Below are 20,766 nucleotides of genomic sequence, written 5' to 3'. Positions count from 1 at the left end.
TTTTGAGCTAGGGTCTTGCTATGTAGCTCAGGTTGGCCTTAAACTTGTGATCATACTGCCTCAGCCTCCCAGATGCTGGGATTACAGGCACATGCCATCACTATTTTTTGGTTATTAAAGAAGTCCTGGAAAATTGAGGATAGAATGAACACACTACCTCAGTTTGGCTAAGCTGCGAAGCTGTTAGCTGTTATCTATCTATCTATCTATATTTTGGTGGTAATGGAGTTTGAGCTTAGGGCCTTGTGATTTCTAGGCAAGTGCTCTGCCCCTTGAGTCACATCTCTTGCCCTATAGATGTTATTTTAAAGTGGTAATAAATAAAGCTTCTGTTTGGGGCTTCATTATTAAAAGAAGACCCTTAATCAGTATAGGAAGAGCTCAACTGACCATCAGCTTAAGTTTAAAACAAAAGCTGCTAGCTATTGGCGAAAACCGTGTTGGTAACTGTATACTTGTTATACTACTTAGGGATCCAGAAACACAAACATTTTTGAAAATGGGCTATAGGAATCCTTCAATAAGCAAATTTCTTTCTGTTGAAATGGTTCTTAGCAAGGAATAAATATTAAATAATTGGCCCTCTAAAACTGTGGGTTCCACATCTGTAGATTTAACCAAACACTATACAAAATTTAAAAACCCGCTTGTACTGAACATGCACATTTTTCCTTGATTTATTCCCTAAATCATATGATAAAACAACTACGTAGCATACACATAGTATTAGGCATTATAAGTAATCTAGAGATTATGTGAAGTATACAGAAGAGCTGGGCATGGTGGCTCACATCTGTAGTACCCGCAACTCAGGAGGCAGAGATCAGGGGGTTCACAGTTTGAAGCCAATTCAAGCAATATGGTCCTAGCAGGAGGCTTAGGAAAGGAGGATCACTGTCTGAGGCCTGCACTGTGGTAAAAATCAAGACCCTCTCTAAAAAATAACTAAAGGGAAAAAGGGATGTGTCTGTGGCTCTGAGTGGCACAGTGCCCGCCTAGCAAGTGTAAGGTGGAGTTCAAAGGCTAGTACCAGCAAGGTATACTCACATTATATGCAAGTACTGTGCTATTTTACATAAGGAACTTGAGCATCCACAGGTTTTAGTGTCCACAGGGGGTCTTGGAAACAGTCCTCCATGGACACTGACAGACAACTGTAATCTTATGGAGCTTCTAAGCTTACATGCCAGGCCCCACTGCAGACGCACTGACTCCGTCTCCAGACATCTGCATCTTTTAAAAGGGCCCCAGTGGTTCTGATGCATCTCCCAGGTGAGAGACAGGCCCTGTCTCCACAGGATGCACACACAGTACTCAGTTCCCATCAAGGAGACATTTAACATAACTCTTCCTGACATCTGTTGGCTCCTTGGGGATTACTGACAATGTAATAAATCAAGAAAACAACCTCCCTGGCTGTGACCACCAACTGGGAAAAACAGCAGCTTGACATCTCAATGCCATTATGAGACATCCAGAAAATGGCCCCTCATGAATGAGCCAAAAAGAGAAGTGTGGATTTGTAAACACTGAGTGACAAGAACCAGGTGCAGGAGCCCATTGGCTTCTCCAGCTCCCCCAGGTCGATGACAGGTGGCTGAATTGGCTGTGCTGTCTGGAGACAGGCCCACTGTCCCTTCTTTTTAATAGTGCAGGCCACATATCCTTACCAAGGACACAGGACAGCACAGAGGAATCCCTCTGCTGAGCTGCTGCTGAGTTCCCAACCCCCTTTCCCCACCCTTCCTGTGCTTTTCTAATTTAGCATCTTTTCTAAAGGTCACACCTCTTTCAACATTTTTCTTCTGTGTTCTCGAATTTGAAATGCTCAATACATGCGTCCTGCTGACAAGCAAGCTAGGCCGGAAGCTAAGGAAAGAAAGGAGGCTCTGGGGCTGAAACACAACTTAGTGGTAGAGCGCCTGCCTGATTATGCACGTGGCCTGGGCTCCATCTCCAGTACTGCAAAAGTAAGACATGAAGACCATCATCAAACCTGGGACTAATGGACAGAGTCAGAAAGACAGGCTGACAGAGAGGGCAGGGGAACAGTGCAGGGTGATACACTGCAAAAAAAAAAAAAAGGGGGGGGGGACAAATAATCAATTTGTGTGTGTGTATCTCTCTCTCTATATATGTTTATGTATATGCATACATACACACATACATATATATATATATATACATTTCTGTATTTTTTGAGACAGGGTCTTGCTATGTAGTATGGCCCAGAACTTTCAATCCTTCTGCTTCAGCTTTCTGAATGCTGGGATTATAGGCATGTACCACCAAACCCAGGTCTGACAACCTCAATTTTGTCCTGAGGCCTATTGTGTGCATTCTCTGAAGAGAGCTCCACTTTCTTCAGTATTGACCTGCCTGGCCAACAATTCAAATGCCTGAACAAAAATTGTCACCAATATGGTTGCCCTGAGGTTGTGATCATGGTTAACTGAGCCTTAGTTTTAAGGGAGCCAGGAGAATCAGAGCAATTCTCTGGTTCCCAGATGCAGGGTGGTGAGAGGACCAAAGCTACTCTGTGGGGCGATTTCGTTCTGCAGAGCTCTGCCATCCAGAGCCTGTGGTGGGTGGCAAGAGCAGGACAGGTTCTGAGCCTGGTATGTGAGGTCAATATACGTGGACCCGTCTTTACTGCTGCAAGCATGAGGATGTGTCATTCTGGCACTGCATGCGGTTACCTTGGTTGTTTCAAGTGACTCTGGAAAGTACTCTGGATTTGAAAATGAATGAGCAGGGCGAGATCCGATGGTACAGGCCTCCTATTTATTCCCTCCCACCGTTTCATCTGCTGAGAAAGCTCTAGGAAAGCTTTTCTGGTTTCCCCATGTAGAAGGCAATCCCTCCCCCAGAAGTCAGGTGCAGAGTGAAATGCAGGAAACAGTTTGGTTATGGAGCTCAATGAGTGCACCAAGCAGAACCCTCTCGCTAAGTCAGCTCTGGGTCCTCCTCCACTCCAGGTCAGGAGTGGCACAGCAGACAGGACACTGCTGCCAAGGCCTGGTGCACAAGTCCTCCTCGGGGAGGCACAGGGGGAGCTCTCCTCTGGGGATTACAGAGAAATGGGTCGACCATGGGGGAAAACTTGGCTGTGTCATGAAAGGTGCCAGGAGCAAGGTATGTACCAGGAAACAGCAACTTATATGGAAAAGTGCACACGCCTACCTTGCCTTTAAGAAAGGCTAGTGTCCTATTCTATAATCTGTCACTTCATTCACTCGGACCCTACGGTCTCTTTGAGAAACCTGGGAGGAAAACTCTTGGCATCTGGCTACAGAGGTGATCTCAAACAGGGACACAAGGAGGAAAGGGTGAGAGCCAAGCTTCCTAAGCACAGGTGTGAAGTAGGGAGTAGGACCCTGTGTTGGAAGGTGGGACTGCTGTAGTAAGGCGACACGAGTCAACGAGTCAAGAGTGGCCTGGAGACAGCAAGCGAACCACAGGGACCTTCACCCATTTCTGCCTCTGCTTCAGTAGTGAGAGATCATCTAAACTGCCTTTTTATCACCCAGCCCTCACTTGGCTTCTGAGAGTCCTAAGGGCTTCCAGGAACTGGGAGTTGAGGGTCGCCAGTGGAGTCCCAGTGGGCTCCTACAGCCTCTTTTTAATCAGCTTCTCAAGTTTGCGAATGCGAGACGATTCCTGCTCTGGTGTGGGTGTTATCAGGGACAGTGAGCTAGAGCCCTCTGGCCCTGAGGGTGGGTTGGGCAGCCTCTGGCGCAGGAGTTCCAGCATGCTGCTCTGCTCGCTCCTCTTCAGACCCTGAGGGGAAGAGTAAGGAGGGGGTCAGGAGGTGGCCCACAGAGAAAGTGCACCTCTGGGCCTGCTGTTAGCCTGGGTCTGCAGAATAATTACTCCAGGCTAAGGAACAAAACAATCTTCACAGCAATTACTAGTCCTGGGTAGTGGTCTGGGAAAAAAAAAGAAGGAAAAACAAAGTGATGGGGTAGGAGAGAGAGGCGTTGAGAGAGAAGGGACAGGTACAGATGGAAAGAAGGACAATTCTGCTCTTCCTTCCACTCCCTTGAGCAGCAGCAGCAGGGACTCAGGAGCCTGCAACTCATGGGGCCAGGATTGGTCTCTGGAAAGGCTTTTTGGAATCCAGTGTGCAAGGTAGGGCTGGCAAACTGCATTTTGAGACAGCCCCTCTGCAGCTAATGCCCTACTAACCAGTCTGAGAAGGATGAATACAGGTGAACAAAACAAGAAAGAACTCACCTTCATGTCCAGTATCTTCTGGAAGGTTTCTGTGTTGCAGTCCGTAAGGAGTTTGATATAGTTGTCAACAAACACCACCAACGGTTCATGAGGGGCCATTACCACCTACCAAGAGAGGGGACAAGAGAAGCTCTTAGAGAGAACTTGCAGTTGGAGGGTAGGGGTCATCTTTCCTTACCTGTCTGTTGACTACAAAGAGGATCTTGTAGGACCTCCTGAAAGAGCAGCAACACCAAGCCAGCAATGTCCTAGTTCAGCTTAACATTCCGTTAGTGCAATGTCTCTAAAGGATGCTGAGTTGTGAACATCACCTGGCTTGCTATTTGTTTATCTAAGACAGGGTCTTACTATCTACCTCAGGATGCCTTTGAATTTATAATCCTTCAGCCTCCCAAGATTACACTTGGGATTTTTTTTTTTTTTTTTTTTTTTTTTTGTGGTACTGAACTCAGGGTCTTGTGCTTGCTAGGCAGGTACTCTACACTTCAGCCACACACCCCCATCCCTTTTTGCTTTAGTTATTTTTCGAATAGGGTCTCATGTTTTTGCCTGGGTTGGTCTGGACCATGCTTCCCACCTAGCTGGGATGACAGCTATGTACAACTCCACGAAACTTTTATTGGATGAGATGAGGTCACTTGAATCTTTTCACCCAGGATGGCCTCAAATTGAGATCCAATCTCCATCTCTCAAGTAGCTAGAAATACAGGTGTGAGCCACTGCAGAGCTGGTGTGTTGTAGGTTTTTTTTTTAATGTACAGATTCCTGGGTCCAATTCATTCAGGAGGCTGAATGGACATTTTTTTAAACATCAGGATCCTCTGGAAAACACTGTTAGAGGGTCTCCTGCAGGAGGCCAGCCCCTTTTGTCTATTCCTGAGACAGGAGGCAGAAGGAACTGATGTGAATGGTTGTTCTCAAAAATAAAATTCCCAAAGCTATCTCACTCTTTTGAAGACTTGAAATCTGGACCTTCATTTTACCACGTTCATTTAAACTACCAATTATACACAAATATATGGCATAGCCATCATCAGATTCATTTCCACTTGGTTTTGGAATGTGGTATCTGACTTCCTTCCCCCAGTGGACTGACTTTGTTTTCAATTCCTCAGGATGTACCAAAGAAAGGCAGGGTGGAGTTCCCTCAGAAGTCCTCTCAGCCAGGCGCTGGTGGCTCATGCCTGTAATTCTAGCTCAGGAGGCAGAGTTCAGGAGGATCATGGTTTGAAGCCAGCCCAGGCAAATAGTCTGTGAGGCCCTATCTCGAAAAACCCTTCATGAAAAAAAAAAGTCTGGTGGAGTGGCTCAAGATGAGTTCAAGTCCCAGTGCCACAATAAAAAAAAAAAAAAAAAAAAAAGAAGTCCTTTGCAGATAATTCCCAAACTGCATGCTCCCCTCCCTGGAACAAACCACTGGGGAAGAAACCCTTAGGCCATGGCTCAAGGTTTGTGCAGGAAAGTTGTTTGGTTCCACAGCATCTGTGGATGCTGCTGGCTTTTGCTTCTGTCATCATTTGAGTCATTCTGTGTGGGAAACGGGCCTGAAGAGCCAGCAGGCATGGGACTCCCAGACCTTATATCATTTGTTCTCTAGCCTCCCCTTCTTCCCAACAAGCACAGGTGGAAATCAGAGGCAGATGCTCCAGGCTGCAGACACTTTTGACATCAGCCCGGAAGTATAATCTGTTGTTAAATGAGGCTTTAAAAAACCCATTTGCTGATTAGATTCAGTTACTACACCATCTGTTTGGAGTTCATTTAAAGGTGCAAAGCATAGAAAGCCAAAAAAGCTATGCAGAAGGGAGTAATTGATGGCTGAGCCTGAAATTCCTGCTGAGAAGCAAAGGGATCCCTTACTTCTACATTGATTCACAGTGACAGTGCCACCTAACTCCCAGTCTTAGCTAACAGAATCCCATGACAACAAAGAATTCATTTGTCAGAAAGAATTACTGATCACCAGTAACTGTCCATTGACTTTTAACAATATCTGATGAGCCCAAAGAATGTGGACAATCCTTTGGGACTGGAAGGATAGGCCAAAAACCTGGGCTTTTAAAATCCAAATTCCTAGGAAGAGGGGACCAAATACACAACCAAGCCCCTTTGCACCGAATCCCTATGGAAGATACAACCATCACCTTGAGGATCATCTCTGCCCGGGTCATGCCTTTTACGACAATCTTAGTGTAACTGGCAGGTGCCTTCCTCACCACCTGTGAGCCAATGGACGGGAGGTCGAGCAGGACCATCTTCAGGGAGTGGGTGTCCAGCAGCAGCTGTGGGGCAAAGCAGAGGGTTATAGACACTTTCCCAGGGACAAACACCTAGTGGAGCCATGCAGATTAATCACATTTTTCTGATTGTACACGAAATACACTGCAGATAAACACAACTATAAAAGAAAAATATTTGTAATTCCCATTGCCCAGAAAAAACAATGTAAGAAGCCACAGTTTGATGTGGTATAATTCCTGCTGGTCACTGTATGTGTATAAAAAAATAAAATCAGAATTGTGTGTTTATAGTTTTATAACCTGGTTTTCCTAATTAATATATGATGTTTTTACATTGTTTTCCCATCTTGATAGTCTTAGTCTTAAAAACATGATGATTTTCAAGGGCAATACAATACTCTATGGTGTGTATAAGTTTAGGACATTAAACCATTCTCCTGTTCAACAAATGCTGAAGTAGACTGCCTCCTACACATATTTTAAGTGCACTAATGACATTTCCTTAGGAGAGAGTCTTTGAGACAGGACAAAGCATAAGGATGTTTTAAAGGTTCCTGATACATTCTTTCCAAATGGAACATACCTGTTTACAGGCCTGCCAAAGACTGCTCTCATAAGTACTGAAAACTGTCATAAAAATCTTGCTTATTCATTAGGCAAAAGCTGCTTACTCATTATTGCTACATTTTTAATTTCTCTGGATGCTAGTGAAGAGGTAGGAGATTTAACCGAATTTACGTGTATCCTAGCAACAACCCACCTTTTCCTGTTTGTTCCAGTTCTCTTGGCCAATGATCTGGAAGGATATTAACTTTCCTCATGGACTACCAACTGCTAGGAATGATGCTAGGAAAGTTTCATACATTTCATCTTCATGAGGTGAGACCCTGTGTTATTAAGATAGTTACTGTTCCCATTTTATAGATGAAATTATCAATGTTCCAGGGCTTGGTAACTTGCTCTACTTATCTCAGAGGTTTGCCAGGTTAGAGGGTAAGCTAATGCCTCTGGGCAGTTTTGGCTTAGAGTACATGGGTTTTCCTGACTCTGTTGCAGCCATCCTGTCAATCCTGGTGACCAAAATTGGCTGAAGCCAGGGGATGGAGTACAGCAGTGGGGCAGCACTTGCCCAGCATGTGTGAGTTTTTTCGTTCCATCCCCAGATCAGGGGAAAAAAATAAATGAATACACAAACAAACAAGCAAACAAAAGAAATGCTGAAGCCAGAGGGTTTACTCTAGCCTTTTTAGATGGTTTATAAGAATGGAATCACATGGTCACCACCAAACTCAGCTGTTGTACTTGCCACTGCCTACTACTCTTGGAGAGCCTTTCATAATTACAGCAAGCTGGTGAGGAGTGGGCTCCCTTCATGCCCCACGATGTTCTGCATCCCCACTTTTCCCTGTACTTTGCTTGGGACCACAGAATTAACAACTAAAGATAAACTAATTAATGAGAGAGTCTATTAACTTAATGGTTGTTGTGATTATAATTCTGACAATGGTGTAAGGAACTGGGGAAGGCATCAGTGTTTTATTCAGAGTAACTCAGAAATATTACTCTCAACAAGTGCTAAGGAAGGCTACCCAAAGGACAGAGCAATTTTAGGCAGGACTGTGGCTTTAGTCAAAGTTTAGTCCAAGGCCTAAACTTCATACATCACTTGACTGCAGGCCAGAAAAGTGCCAGAGCATTTTGGATCCTTCCAGATTTTCAGAGATAAAAATTCTTACAATAATAGTGTTTGCTTTTTGAGATACATATAAAACATATATAATATTTTTTCGATGGTACCGAGGGTGAACTCAGGGTCTCGAACTTGCTAGGCAGGCACACTACCACTTGAGTCATTCTGCCAGCCTACGTTTGCTTTGTTTTTTTTCTGGTAGTGAGGTTTGAACTCAGGGCCTACACCTTTACCCACTCCGCCAACCCTTTTTTTTTATATAAGTTTTTTTGAGATAGGGTCTTGAGAACTATTTGCCCAGGCTGGCTTTGAACTGTGATTCTCCTGATCTCTGCCTCTTGAGTAGCTAGGATTATAGGTGTGAGCCACTGGTGCCCGGCCCATGTTTGCTTTTTGAAAGAGAATGGTACCACAGCATCCAAGGAGAACAGCACAAATGGCCCAAGACCCACTTCTAGGAGCCCCATGGAAACTGCACTGCACCACTTCAAAAGGAACCCAATGTATGCCTCTAAAGAATAAGCATGCTTGATCTGGGCACTGTAGTGCATGCCTGTAGTACTAGCTACTTGGGAGGCTGATGTGGGAGGATCATTTGAGTCCAGGAGTCCAAGGCCAGCCTGGGCAACATAGTGAGACCTTGTCTCAAAGAAAAAGAATTAAGTATGTTCAATTCCAGGTGAATTAAAATTCAGGATATAAAAAGAAAAACTTTACAACTTTTAGAAGCACAGAGATTATTTTTATTGCTTGCAGATAGAGAAGAATGTCAAACACTGCAAAGATTGAAAAATATACTATCTTAAAATAAAAGAAATCCGTATCAGAGGACACTCAAATAAAGCAAAAGACAAGACACAAATAAGAAGATAAACGTAATATTGATAAAGGAATGAAAGGCAGAGCACATCATTCATACACATCAATAAGGAAAAGCCCAGGGCTTGGGTAGAGCCCAGTGGTAGACCACTTGCTTAGCACGCACAAGGCCCTAGTTCAATCCTCAGCACCGTGAGCGTGTGCACACACACACACACACACACACACACACACACGCACAAAGTGTCAGCATAGATATGGCATCGAAATTCACACTTGTGACAGAAGAAATTAATTCAAATACTTTGGGGGAAATGCAGTAATATTTTCTTAATTGAAGATACACGTAACCTACAACACAGCATTTTTACTTATCATTTTTAGAAATTCTTGTCCATTGTGTTAGTTATTTTTTGGATCATTGTGACTAAACACCTGACAGAAACAACTTAAGGAAGGACAGGCTTATTTTGGATCACAGTTCAGTGTTTAGTCCACAGATGCTTGACCTCAAACACTCAGGCAGAACATCATGGGGGTACGAAGATATGAGAAGGAATTTCTTCACCTCATTGTGGACAGGAAGCAGAGAGAAGGCATATAGGAAAGGACATGCAAAATATAGCCCCAAAGACCTGCCCCCAGTGATCTACTTCCTCCAATTAGACCCCACCTCCTAAAGTTTCCAGAATCTTCCAAAATAGCACCACCAACTGGGCAACAAGTGTTTAACACAAGAGTCTGTGGGGGACCTCTCATATTAAAACCATAACATTCATGTAAAAAAATGTTTCTGCACCCATTGTTTGTAAAAGCTAAAGACTGAAAAAAACCTAAGTGTCCATAAAAAGTAGAATAAATAAACAAATGGTGGAATATTTTTGTAATGGAAAATGATACTGAAGTTAAAATAAGTGAATACAAATGATATATATCCACATGAATAAATCTTAAAAAACATTAAATTGAGCAAAAAAGTAGGAGGGGAAATGATATGTATAGTATAATTATCTGAGCAATTTTTTGCTCAGAAATAAGCAAAACAAAACCATGTATCTGTTGGGAATATATACTTGTATAAAATACCAAAACACATATAAGAATATAAAAATCTCTGGGCACAGAGAAGATAATGGCAGGGTGGGATCCATAGGGGGCTTCAGCAATAACATAATGATTTACTTTAAGTAAAAAAAGAACTAAAGCAAATATGGGAACATGTCACAGATTTCACTGAGCTGAGTGATGGGCTGGTGCTCTTTACATTATTTTCTATACTTTTATTTATTTTTTTCTATAGTTTTATTAACTGAAAATATTTTTTTTTAAAAGTATGCCTTTTGAAGTTTGGCAAGGATTCAACTTTGTCATCCATGCAGCAAACTTTAAGAACCCTGTCAAAACCAAAGTCATGTCTTAGCATTTATTTGTTAGTAGGAAAAAAAAAACAACAATAATTATACTTTAAAACATATGGGCCAAATTTGTACTCAGAGGTGATTTTTGGGATGGTGTTGGCTAGCTGATGTTGCTATTGGGCTGCAGGTTGGCCTGTACCTGGGGAAAAGTCATCACCCAGCAATGGAAACCTCTGGAAGGGACCCTTCCTTCCCCCATTTTTTTTGAGGCCCAGGCCAGCTTTGACCTTAGCCTTTTGAGTGCTGGGATTATGTGTTGGGATTACAGGCATGTATCATCATATCCTGCAGCTCTTACTTCTTCAACAGCCTCCTGCAGTGTAGCACTGGGAGGGGGGGCTGGGGGTGTGTCACCATGGCTACCAGTAGAGATGAGTAGACAAGATAAAGAACTATATACCCAGTTCTTCATTGACATAGCACAGGGAGACAGTTCAAGATATCAAGAATGGATGGACCAAGGTACCCTGTTTTTTTCTCCTTCTTCTCCTCACCTCTATCTTCTTTTCTTTTGTTTTTTTTTGGTGTTGGAGATGGAACCCAGGACCTTGTGCATTCTAACCAAGCAGTCTATCACTGAGCTACACCCTCAACCCTCTTTCTCCCTTTTTAAAAATTTAGGTATAACTTACATACATTCAAGTACACAAATCTCAAGTATACAGCTCATAACCTTTTATGAATACAAATGTACTAGTGCCTGATTGAAGGTACAAGACATTTCTGGCCTCCCTGAAGGCTCCTGCGTGCCCTCTTCCAGTCAGTGTTCTTCTTTCTTCCCAAAAAGGTCATCACTCTTTTGCCTTCGACCACCATATATTGGTTTCTGTTATGAACACTGTGTACAGGTCTTTTGGTGCTCACAGTACTCATTTCTCGAGGGTGGAAGGAGCACAAGAGACAACTGAAGGATCTGGGGCAGACATGATAACTGTATAGTGTTTAATGTTCTGGCACCACTGTGCCAATCACCATTCCTACCTGCCACGCAAATTCCAGATGCTTCACATCCTTGCCAACTCTTGGTATTGTCAGTCTTTTCAAAAATTTTAGTTATCTGATATCACTGATTTTAATTTACATTTCCCGATGACTAATATGATTGTTATTGGCTTTAGAGGTATTCTTTTCGTGAAGTACCTATTCAAGGTCTTTCATCACTTTTCTGTTGGATGATTATCCTTTTCTTGGGGGGGAAGGGACAATACTGGGGTTTGAGTGGCTTGAGTACTTGGCTTGCTAGACAAGGGCTCTATCCTTTTGGTTTTAGTTATTTCTGGGATAGGGTATCATATTTATACCAAGGCCCACCTGGGTCATGATCCTCCTCTGTACAGTTCCTGGGAAGCTGTGATGACAGGCACATGCCACCACACCCAACATTTATTGGTTGAGATGGGGTCTTGCTGCTTGTCCAGGCTGGTCTCAAACTGTGATCTCCTAATCTCCATTTTCTGAGTAGGCCAGGATTATAGCTGTGAGCCACTGTTCCCAACCTTAATTTTCTTTTTAAGACTGATTTGTTGGAGGCTTTAAAAAATATAATTTAGAATATGACTATTTTGTTAGTTATGCATATTCCAAATACTGTCTCTATATCTTTGGGTTACCCTTTAACTCTGTTAATGGTATCTTGATAAAAAGAAGTTGTGAATTTTAAGTGCTCCAAATAACCAAACTTTTTCCCTCCCTCTCTCCTTCCTTTCCTTTGTTCCTCCCTAGACAGGGTCTTACTATGCAGCCAGGTTGACCTCAAACTCTCAATCCTCAGCCTTGAAAGCTGCTGGGATTCTAGGTGTGCACCACCAATCTTTTATTTTTTTAAATCTCTTGTTTAAGGAATCTTTGCCTTAAAGGCATTTTCTTATGCTCCCATCCAGAAGCTTTATTGCCTTACCTTTTAGTTTCAGACCCATAATCCACTGGAATTTATTTTTTTTAAACTGAAATATAATTCATATACCATAAAATTTCTTTTAAAAGTGTACAATTCAATATTTTTAAAAGTATATTTACAAGGTTATACAACCACCACCATTACCTAGTTCCAGAACATTCCATCACCTCATAAAGAAATCTTTTACCCATTAGGAGTCACTCTTTATTTTCCTCTGCTCCCTCAGCGTTTTGCCAACCATTAATCTACTTTCTGTTGCATGGATTTGCTTATCTGGACATTTCATATAAATGGAATCATGCAATATGTAGTCTTTTGTATCTGGCCTCTTTCATTTAATGTAATGTTTCCCAGGTTCATCCATTTGTAGCATAAATGAGTCTTTTATTCTTTTTAATGGCTGAATAATATTCAATTGCATAGAATATTTTATTTATCCATTGTCAGGTGGACATTTGAGCTGTTTCTACTTTTTGCCTACTATGAACATTTGTATACAAGTTTCTGTGTGAACATAATTTTTCAGTTATTTTCAGCATATGCCTAGGAATAAAATTGCTGGCTCCTAGGTCAAACTTTGTTTACCTCTTTGAGAAACAGCCAAACTGTTTTTCAAATCCTCACTGGAATTGTTTTTGTATATGGTATGTAGTAAAAGTCAAGATTAATTTTTTTCTGATATGGATATACAATCATTCAGCATAATCTACTAAAAAGTTCACCCCTTCATGATTTATTAGGCTACTTTTGTAAAAAAAAAATCTAGTGCCTACACACAGGTGTATTTCTGAACTCAGTGTGTTCTGTTGGCCTCTTTGACCTGGTGCCACTCTGTCCTAGTTACAGTAGCATAAAGTAAGTCTGGATACCCTGAGGTTTATGTTCTTCAGCTGTTATTTTTCCTTGAGATTAATCCAGCTGTTCTTAGTTATCTTTTTTTTCTTTTTCTTCTGTACTGGGATTTGAACTCAGGGCCTTGCACTTGCTAGGCGAGCACTCTACCACTTGAGCCATGCCTGCAGCCCTGAGAGAATGGCATTCTGTATCTGGCCACTAAGCATGATGTCCATTGTAATTTTTCCCATTAGTTGGTTCATCTATTTCACGTGCTTGTTCAGTGCTAGTAAGTCCTCTCAGTTCCCTTGCTGTGAATTTCTCTGGGGTGTGGCTGGACCTGCCTCCTAGCTGTGTGTGGCACAAAGGGAGGAAGGACCCTTTTGACTGAGTGGTAGGAGGGGCTGGAGCTCTCAGGGGGAAGGATGGTTTCAAGAAATCAAGCTGGGTCAGAGCTTAATAAGAGGGAGGAACAGTGCATGGGTAGAGAAGAGCATCAGAGGCTCTTCAGAAAGAAAATGTGTTCTGCAGCAGGAGAAGTCCTACCTCCTGGGCTGGAGCACACATGCCCCAGAGAGGAGGGAAGAAGCTCAGCTTTTCAGCAGCCAGAAAATCTGCGAGGAATGGGCCAAGGGCACAGCCCAGTTATAAAGAGTTTGCCTAGGATGCACGAGGCCCTGGGTTCTGTACCCAGTATTGTAAAACCAAACTGGAAGGAAACTAGTTTAATTCCAGGAGGCATGGAATTTTGTATCAATTCCCCAAATAAAATCTTATTTTGGATGACACATGAGTGGGTATGTGTTGGGGTGGAACCCTATTTTTTTAAACCTCGTTAGGATGGGAATTTTAAACACCTGTGAAGTATACAGATTGGTCTCATGAGCTCTTCTGTGCTCAGGACCCAGCATCAACGATCAAAACCATTCTGTCATTCTTCATCAATGTCTTGAATACAGTGCAATTGACTAGGAGTGATTCTGCTTCCTGCCCTACCCCCAGCAACATCTGGCAGTCACACCTGAGAGTATAACTTTTTGGCCATCTAGAGGGTAAAAATAATGCATGCTGCTTAACCTGCCCCACAACAAGGGATTCTCTGGCCCCAACGTCAACAGTGCAAACAATGAGAAATCCTGCTATATTCCCTTTCTCTGGATCACTCAATTTTTTTGAGCCAAAATGTATATACAATGAAATGTACAATTCTTAGTTGGGCCTTGTGCTTGTTACACAGGCACTTTACCACTTGACCCATGCCCCAGCTCTTTAGCTGTGTAATTTTGACCAATGTATACAACATGTAATCCATACCCTGTGTCAGATTCACCAATTTCCCTTCTATTTCTACTTTGATAAGGTTCACCATTTCTTTAAATTATTAAATAGGTATTAAATTTTATCAATCCATTTTTTTAAGGACTACTTAAAAATGGGCTGGAGGTGTGGCTGAAGCTGTAGAGTGCCTGCCTAGCAAACATGAAGCCTTGAGTTCAACCCCCAATACCGCCAAAACACCAAGAAGTTACCATTTACCTAGAAGAGGTTGCCCAAGAGTAACCATTTACTTTCTCAGTTTTCCAACTACCATGATATATACACTACACCATGATAGCAGTGATATTTGTGCTTTTAAAAAAAATCTAAAATTTGCTTTAAGCATTTTTCAATTGAGATGGTTATGAGTTAGGTGAGTTCAAAAGTCAACATGGTCAAAATGCGGTATATACATATAATGAGATATTATTCAGCCTTAAAAAGGAAGGAACCTCTGATGTACACTACAGTACACCTGAACCATGAAGACATTATGCTTAGTGAAACAAGACAGACACGAAAGGATGACCATTGTCTAATTCCACTTACCTAAGATACCTAGAGTCACTTCAGAGGGAACGAAAGTAAATGTGATTGCTAAGGGCCAAAGGGAGGAAACAGTGGGGAGTGGCAACAAATGGGTGCAAAGGTTCAGTTTGGAAAGACAAAAAAAAAAAAAAAGTCTAGAAGTGATAGTCTGGATAGTTGCACAGCAATGTGTATATACTTAATGCCACTGAACTTGCACTTAAAGATGGATACAACGGTAAATTTTATGTTATGTACATTTTACTGCAATTAAAAACTGTTAATTTAGTATATATCCAGAAACACTCTTTGTTTTTGTGGTACTGAGGATCAAATCCAGAGCCTTGTGTATACTAAGTACCACTGAGCTACACCCCCCAGTCCCTTGATATGGCATACAAAGATAATACAAAGGAAAAGGAAGCAGCTTTACAGACTTAAGTATATTGTTCAAAGTATTTTACACTCCACAATATGATAGAACTAGAAGGGGCTTTTGAGAGTGTCTGGTTCAGGGCTCTTATTTAACAGGAGAAACTGAGCCCAGAGCAGGGAGGCAACTGTTAGTGACCATAGGGACCATCAACAGCACAGTGAGGACTGGACTCAGGTCTCCTTTCCTACACCATTCTGTGCTGCTTTCTGTATTGTAAGTTTGGGCAAGTAGATTCCATTTCTGCTGTATGCTCAGTTATACACCACAGCACAAGACTAAATAATTACCCTGTAAGTCCCACAAGGTTCTCCAAAAATCACAAATCAGCAAGTAGCATTACGAATTCTGGAATGGCTCAATTCCACATGCCCTCACAATTGCTCAAGAGGCTTCTGGGGCCCAAAGAACAATAACTCACTTTATATAGTAATCAGGATGAGAAGACAGCAGAAAAGGGTCTCCTTTCCCCCTTCCCCCCTTTTTATGGGGGCTACTGCGGTTTGAACTCAGGGCCTCACACTTGCTAGGCAGGTACTCTACCACTTGAGCCACTCTACTAGTCCTATTTTTGTGTTGGGTTTGTTCAAGATAGGGTCTCTTGAACAGGCTGTCTTTGAACCACGATCTTCTTGATATCTCCCTCCTGAGTGGCTAGGATTACAGGCGTGAGTCACCAGCACCCAGCATCCCCTTTCCATTTTTGCTGTCAGTATTGAAGCAGAACCTCAACTTAGGATCTAGCACTTTGTTGTACAGCAGACATAGCTGAGATGAGGCTAAATCTTAGCTCTGAATTTCACTGCTTTTGTGAAGGCTTAGATTACAGCCATACGGTGACATGAGGCAGAATCTTTTCAGTCCATGAACATCTCCTGGCGACTTCTTGTTTCCTAGTGTCCTGCTGCCTGAGTGAACAGACCCTCCAGTTACCTGACAGCTTGGGTTTTAGAGCACAGATGCCTGAGCTGAGCCTTTGCCCAGCTAAATCTGAACGTCAGCTAGGGATCTCTCAAGGACTACACTGCCCTCTGGGCCCACCCATGTTGGATCTGCAGAATCTACTATTATAAACTCCAGGCAAAAATGTTGTCTCGGAAAATTCCTTGGGAGATCAAGTGGATTTATTTTTGCCTTTATGAGATAATTTCCAATTCTAGCAGATGGTTTTCTCACTCACATCTCTAAGCAAATATAAACACTGACCAAACTGATTATTTTTTCTGCAGAAGAGAAAAATCTGAGGAAAATAGACATGATATAGGATTCATGTGACAACATGAACACATTATGGTTATTAGACAATGAGCCAATTTACAAGGCCTTGGCAAAACCACAAACTCATGAAAACATGTTCTCAATGAGTCAGCTTTCTCTTCCAGGGGCTTTGTCAAGTCTGCAGACAGAAACGTAACTAAGAAAGCTTCTCCCAAATACACAGATCTCTATCACTCCACATCCCTTCAACATCACACAACAAGTTGGTGAGCAGAATGAATTCCCAGCAGACATGCGCTAAGGAAACTGAAAGCTTCCCACGGACAGAATGAGTTCTGTGATTATGATATGCAGGCTCCAGGGTTTCTGAACACAAACTGGTGCGGTCAGGCCTAGCAAGTGTCTGAATCCACTTGATCTCCCAAGGAATTTTCTGATACAACATTTTTTTGACTCCAACTAAAGCTGGTGACTAGCACTGACTAGATGTTTCTATGCAGGCTGTGTATGGAAGAGGTATTAGTGAAGATGGACAATGAAGACAAATAAGGTCATGTCCCTGGTCTTACGAAGATGAATGTAACTAAGAGCTTGCATTTAGTGAGCACTGACCATGTGCCAGACCTGTACGATGCACATATGGACCCTGTCTTTTTTTTTTTAATTAAATTAAATTAAATTTGGCGGCACTAGGGTTTGAAATCAGGGCTTTGAGCTTGCTAGGCAAGCACTCTACAGTGCGAGCCATACCTCCAGACATTTTTGCTCTGGTTAGTTTGGAGATAGGGTCTTGCTTTTTGTTGGGGTGGTCTAGACTGTGATCCTCTTATTTTAGGCTTTTCTCTGTTACTGGGACCCTTTGAGATGGGGTCTTGCAAATTTTTTTGGCCTGGAACTTCGATTCTCTAGATCACAGCCTTCTCATAGTTTGGAGTGTCAGGTGTGTACCTACCCCAAACACACACCTACACTCAACAGCTATTGGTTGAGATGGGGTCTCATGAACATTTTGCCCAGGCTGGTCTTCCACTGCGATCTTCCCGATCTCAGCCTCCCAAGTATTACAGGTGTTTATTTATTTTTTTGAGACAGAGTCTAGCGATGCATCCCAGGTTGGCAATCCTCCTACGTGCTGAGATTATAGGTGAGTGTCACCACACCCAGCCCACTGTCTTGAATAATCCTCACAACTACTCTGTGAAATGGTCCTGAGCACCCCTGTTTTATAGGTGAAGAAAGTGAAGAGCTGCAAGGTTAAGCCTCTTGTCTAAGGACGAACAGATGCTATGTTGCAAACATAGGATCCAGCCAGCCTCTGACCATTGTGATTCCAGAGCTCACAGCCTGAATGCTCACAGTCTTGCCTTTTCATAACCCTGGAAGGCCATGTGCTTAACAGGGAGAGGATAAAAGCACCCTGAACTTAGTCTCAAGAAAGCTTGCTATTCACAGGTGTTGCATATTTGCTTTGATGTTGCATGGGAGACCATAATGCCTTATGGCACATGGCAGGCCTGGGACCAGCACAGCAGAAGAGCTGGTGTGAGGACAAGTCACTGAGTTGTGATAGAGCTGAGCCTCTATCATGTCACCTCATTTGGTGGAAGGGCAGGATATATGGAAATGTCTTGAATTATATAATCTCCTCACATGTTTCCTAAGTGCTCACACAAGTCTACAGAAGATTCATTTTAATAAATATGAGAATCATTTTTGATTAGCATTATGAATAGTTTGCATTTAAGTGATATTTTGAAAGAATTAGGGGCTGAATATTACTGTTTTTTTTCTTTTTAGCTTGAAGTGCTTTGAACTCAAACTTAAATTTTAGACAATCTGAAGAGGAAAAAGATGACTTTGCGGCAGCACATAACTCAATTCATCAGTGTCAAGATGATACAAACTAAGAAAAGTAACTTTTTTTTTTTTGAGACAGGGTCTCATTGTGTAGCCCAGGCTGGCCTTGAACTTGTGATCCTCCTGCCTCAGCCTCTCAAGTGTTGGGATTACAGATGTGAACTATCACACCTGGCAAAAGAGCTGTGTTGAAGCACAGAACTGAAGACAGCAGAGGGGAGCCAACCAAAGGAGCTTCCTGGGTGAGGTGATCAAAGTTTCTTGGTACCAAATAGCTAAGCTCTCCCTTCTTGGACTCTTAAGTGGTCTCTGCCTCAGCCATTATGGATTCAAAACCATCAGTATCTTTGCTGCTCCCTCTATCTGGAACATTTTCTCCTGCTCTCTCCAGCTGCTAGCCCTTGGAGAAACCTCTTCTGATCACTAATTTAAAGCTGTTCGTTCCTCCCTCATGCCCCAAAGACACTTTCACATAACCTTTCTTTATACCTTCAGCACACTTATCTCAGGTTGAAACTATCTTCTAACAGATTAGCTAATTTGCATAACCTCTTCCTTTTCCTATTAGAATGTGAGTATCCCCCAAGAAGAAACCTTTCTATCCTGTTCACTGTGCATACACTGCATCTAGATCCATGCCTGGTCGATACTCAACAAAAATTTTTAAATAAATGGGTGAATAGACTAAGAAAGTGGTCTGGTCCCCAAACAGGAAATCCAGTCATTTTATTTCTCCAGAGTAGGCCTGTCAGGACATGTGCTGGACTTAAGACAAAAGCCGTAAGGCAAAGACCCAATATGAAGTTCATCTCACCTGTTCTGCTCCCACCATGCTAATTGGCTTGCACTTGAAGAGGTGGGTGATGAATTTGGGAATGAAGGAGCTGTGGATAAAAAAAAGAAGTGACAAATTAGACTCACTCTTTCTCCAGTAAAGAACTCCAGGAACTTTTTTCCAAGGCTCCACTCCCTTCCATGGGCTTGGGATGCTGGGGAAATGTTGATCCCATCCTAAACTACAGAGGTAAAGGGGTGTGTGTGTGCGTGTGCGTGCGCGTGCGTGTGTGTGTGCCACTGAGCTACATCCCCAGCCCTACAGAGGTGAACTCTATCTAGCCTCAGTCAGTCAGAGCACAGCCTTCCCGTGGTGACTTTTGTTGGTCCTGAGAGCGGGATGTGCTCTAAGCTGGAGCTGGTCCAGTCAATTGGAGGGAAGGACTTCACAGCAAGGACAGAGTGAGACTCTCTTTCCTTCCTTAGGGCACTGTTGTGAGTAAGTGTAACATCTACAGCTGCCACCCTACCACCATTCTGAGGAGTCAGCTGGTTCCAAAGATAGTAGAACCTCCAAATCAACCACTCTCAGATCTGTCCTACCTCTGGACTTGCAATTACATGAAATAATAAAATCTACCTACCATTCTCATCAATTTGAGTCAAGGCTTTTATTAGGAAAACATCCTAACAGATGTAAGAGTAGAATATATATGGGATTTTTTTTTTTGTGGTACTCAGGCTTGAACTCAGGGCCTATACTTTTAGCCACTCCACCAGCCCTATTTTTTTTTTTTTTTTTGGTGAAGGGTGTTTCGAGAGATGGTCTCTCGAACTTTTTGCCCAGTTCCTTCAAACTGTGATCCTCTTAATCTCTGCCTCCTGAATAGCTAGGATTTCAGGCACCAGTGCCCAGCTTATATTGGATCTTAATGCAAAAACAAGAAGTAATTGTTAAGGGAGTAACTGCTAGATCAAGAAACAAAATACGTGATCTTCCAAAACATGCTGAGGACCAAGTGGCAACCTAGATAGGTGGGCTGCTGCTGAATGTTTGGGGGGAAAGGGAGAGTGAAATTGTAGCGGGTCAGGAGGCTTTTAGAAAAAGCTTCAAGGCCTGAGTCAAGAACAGAAGGTGTGTTGATAATCAAGGTAAGATCAGACATGTTGATAATCAAGGTAAGATCTAGAATGAGCTGATGGGAGGTGGGAAGGGCCCAGAACCCTGGAGAAAGGATGGAAATAGAGCAGAATGTGTAGGTTTAGATAGAGGCAGCTGCCACCTCTTTACTCGCTGCTCTAGTGCTGCTCCCAGGTTTGGGTCATCCTCTTTCTTCAACTTTCCACATTGTTTCTTATATTCTTGTGTTCACTCAAATAGCTAAATGCTTACTGGACATCTTAATGGGATGGCCAGCAGAACTTCAACCCCAGCCAATACATATTTAGTCCCGCCCTGGTCTCCAGATTCAGTAGACTGGATCTCGTCCACCAGTCACCAATTC

The 20,766-nt window shown here is 42.6% G+C and overlaps 1 protein-coding gene across 1 annotated transcript in view; it reads right to left on the bottom strand.

Moving 5' to 3' along the window:
* Nucleotides 1-655: 655 nt before the first annotated feature.
* The window catches only part of Vps53 (VPS53 subunit of GARP complex), a 122,688-nt gene continuing 102,577 nt past the window's right edge, over nt 656-20,766 (bottom strand). The window contains exons 19-22 of the mRNA XM_020157928.2: nt 19,302-19,371; nt 6,381-6,518; nt 4,237-4,341; nt 656-3,780 (exon numbers count right to left, since the gene is read on the bottom strand). Coding sequence (XP_020013517.1) covers nt 3,610-3,780; nt 4,237-4,341; nt 6,381-6,518; nt 19,302-19,371 — 484 coding nt within the window. The 3' untranslated portion in view covers nt 656-3,609. The remainder of the gene's footprint in view (nt 3,781-4,236; nt 4,342-6,380; nt 6,519-19,301; nt 19,372-20,766) is intronic.

The sequence above is a fragment of the Castor canadensis genome, chromosome 11 (genome assembly GCF_047511655.1).
Source record: "Castor canadensis chromosome 11, mCasCan1.hap1v2, whole genome shotgun sequence".
Classification (NCBI taxonomy): Eukaryota; Metazoa; Chordata; class Mammalia; order Rodentia; family Castoridae; genus Castor; species Castor canadensis.
Note: the sequence above shows the minus strand (reverse complement) of the source record. Positions and strands in the feature narration are given on the sequence as shown.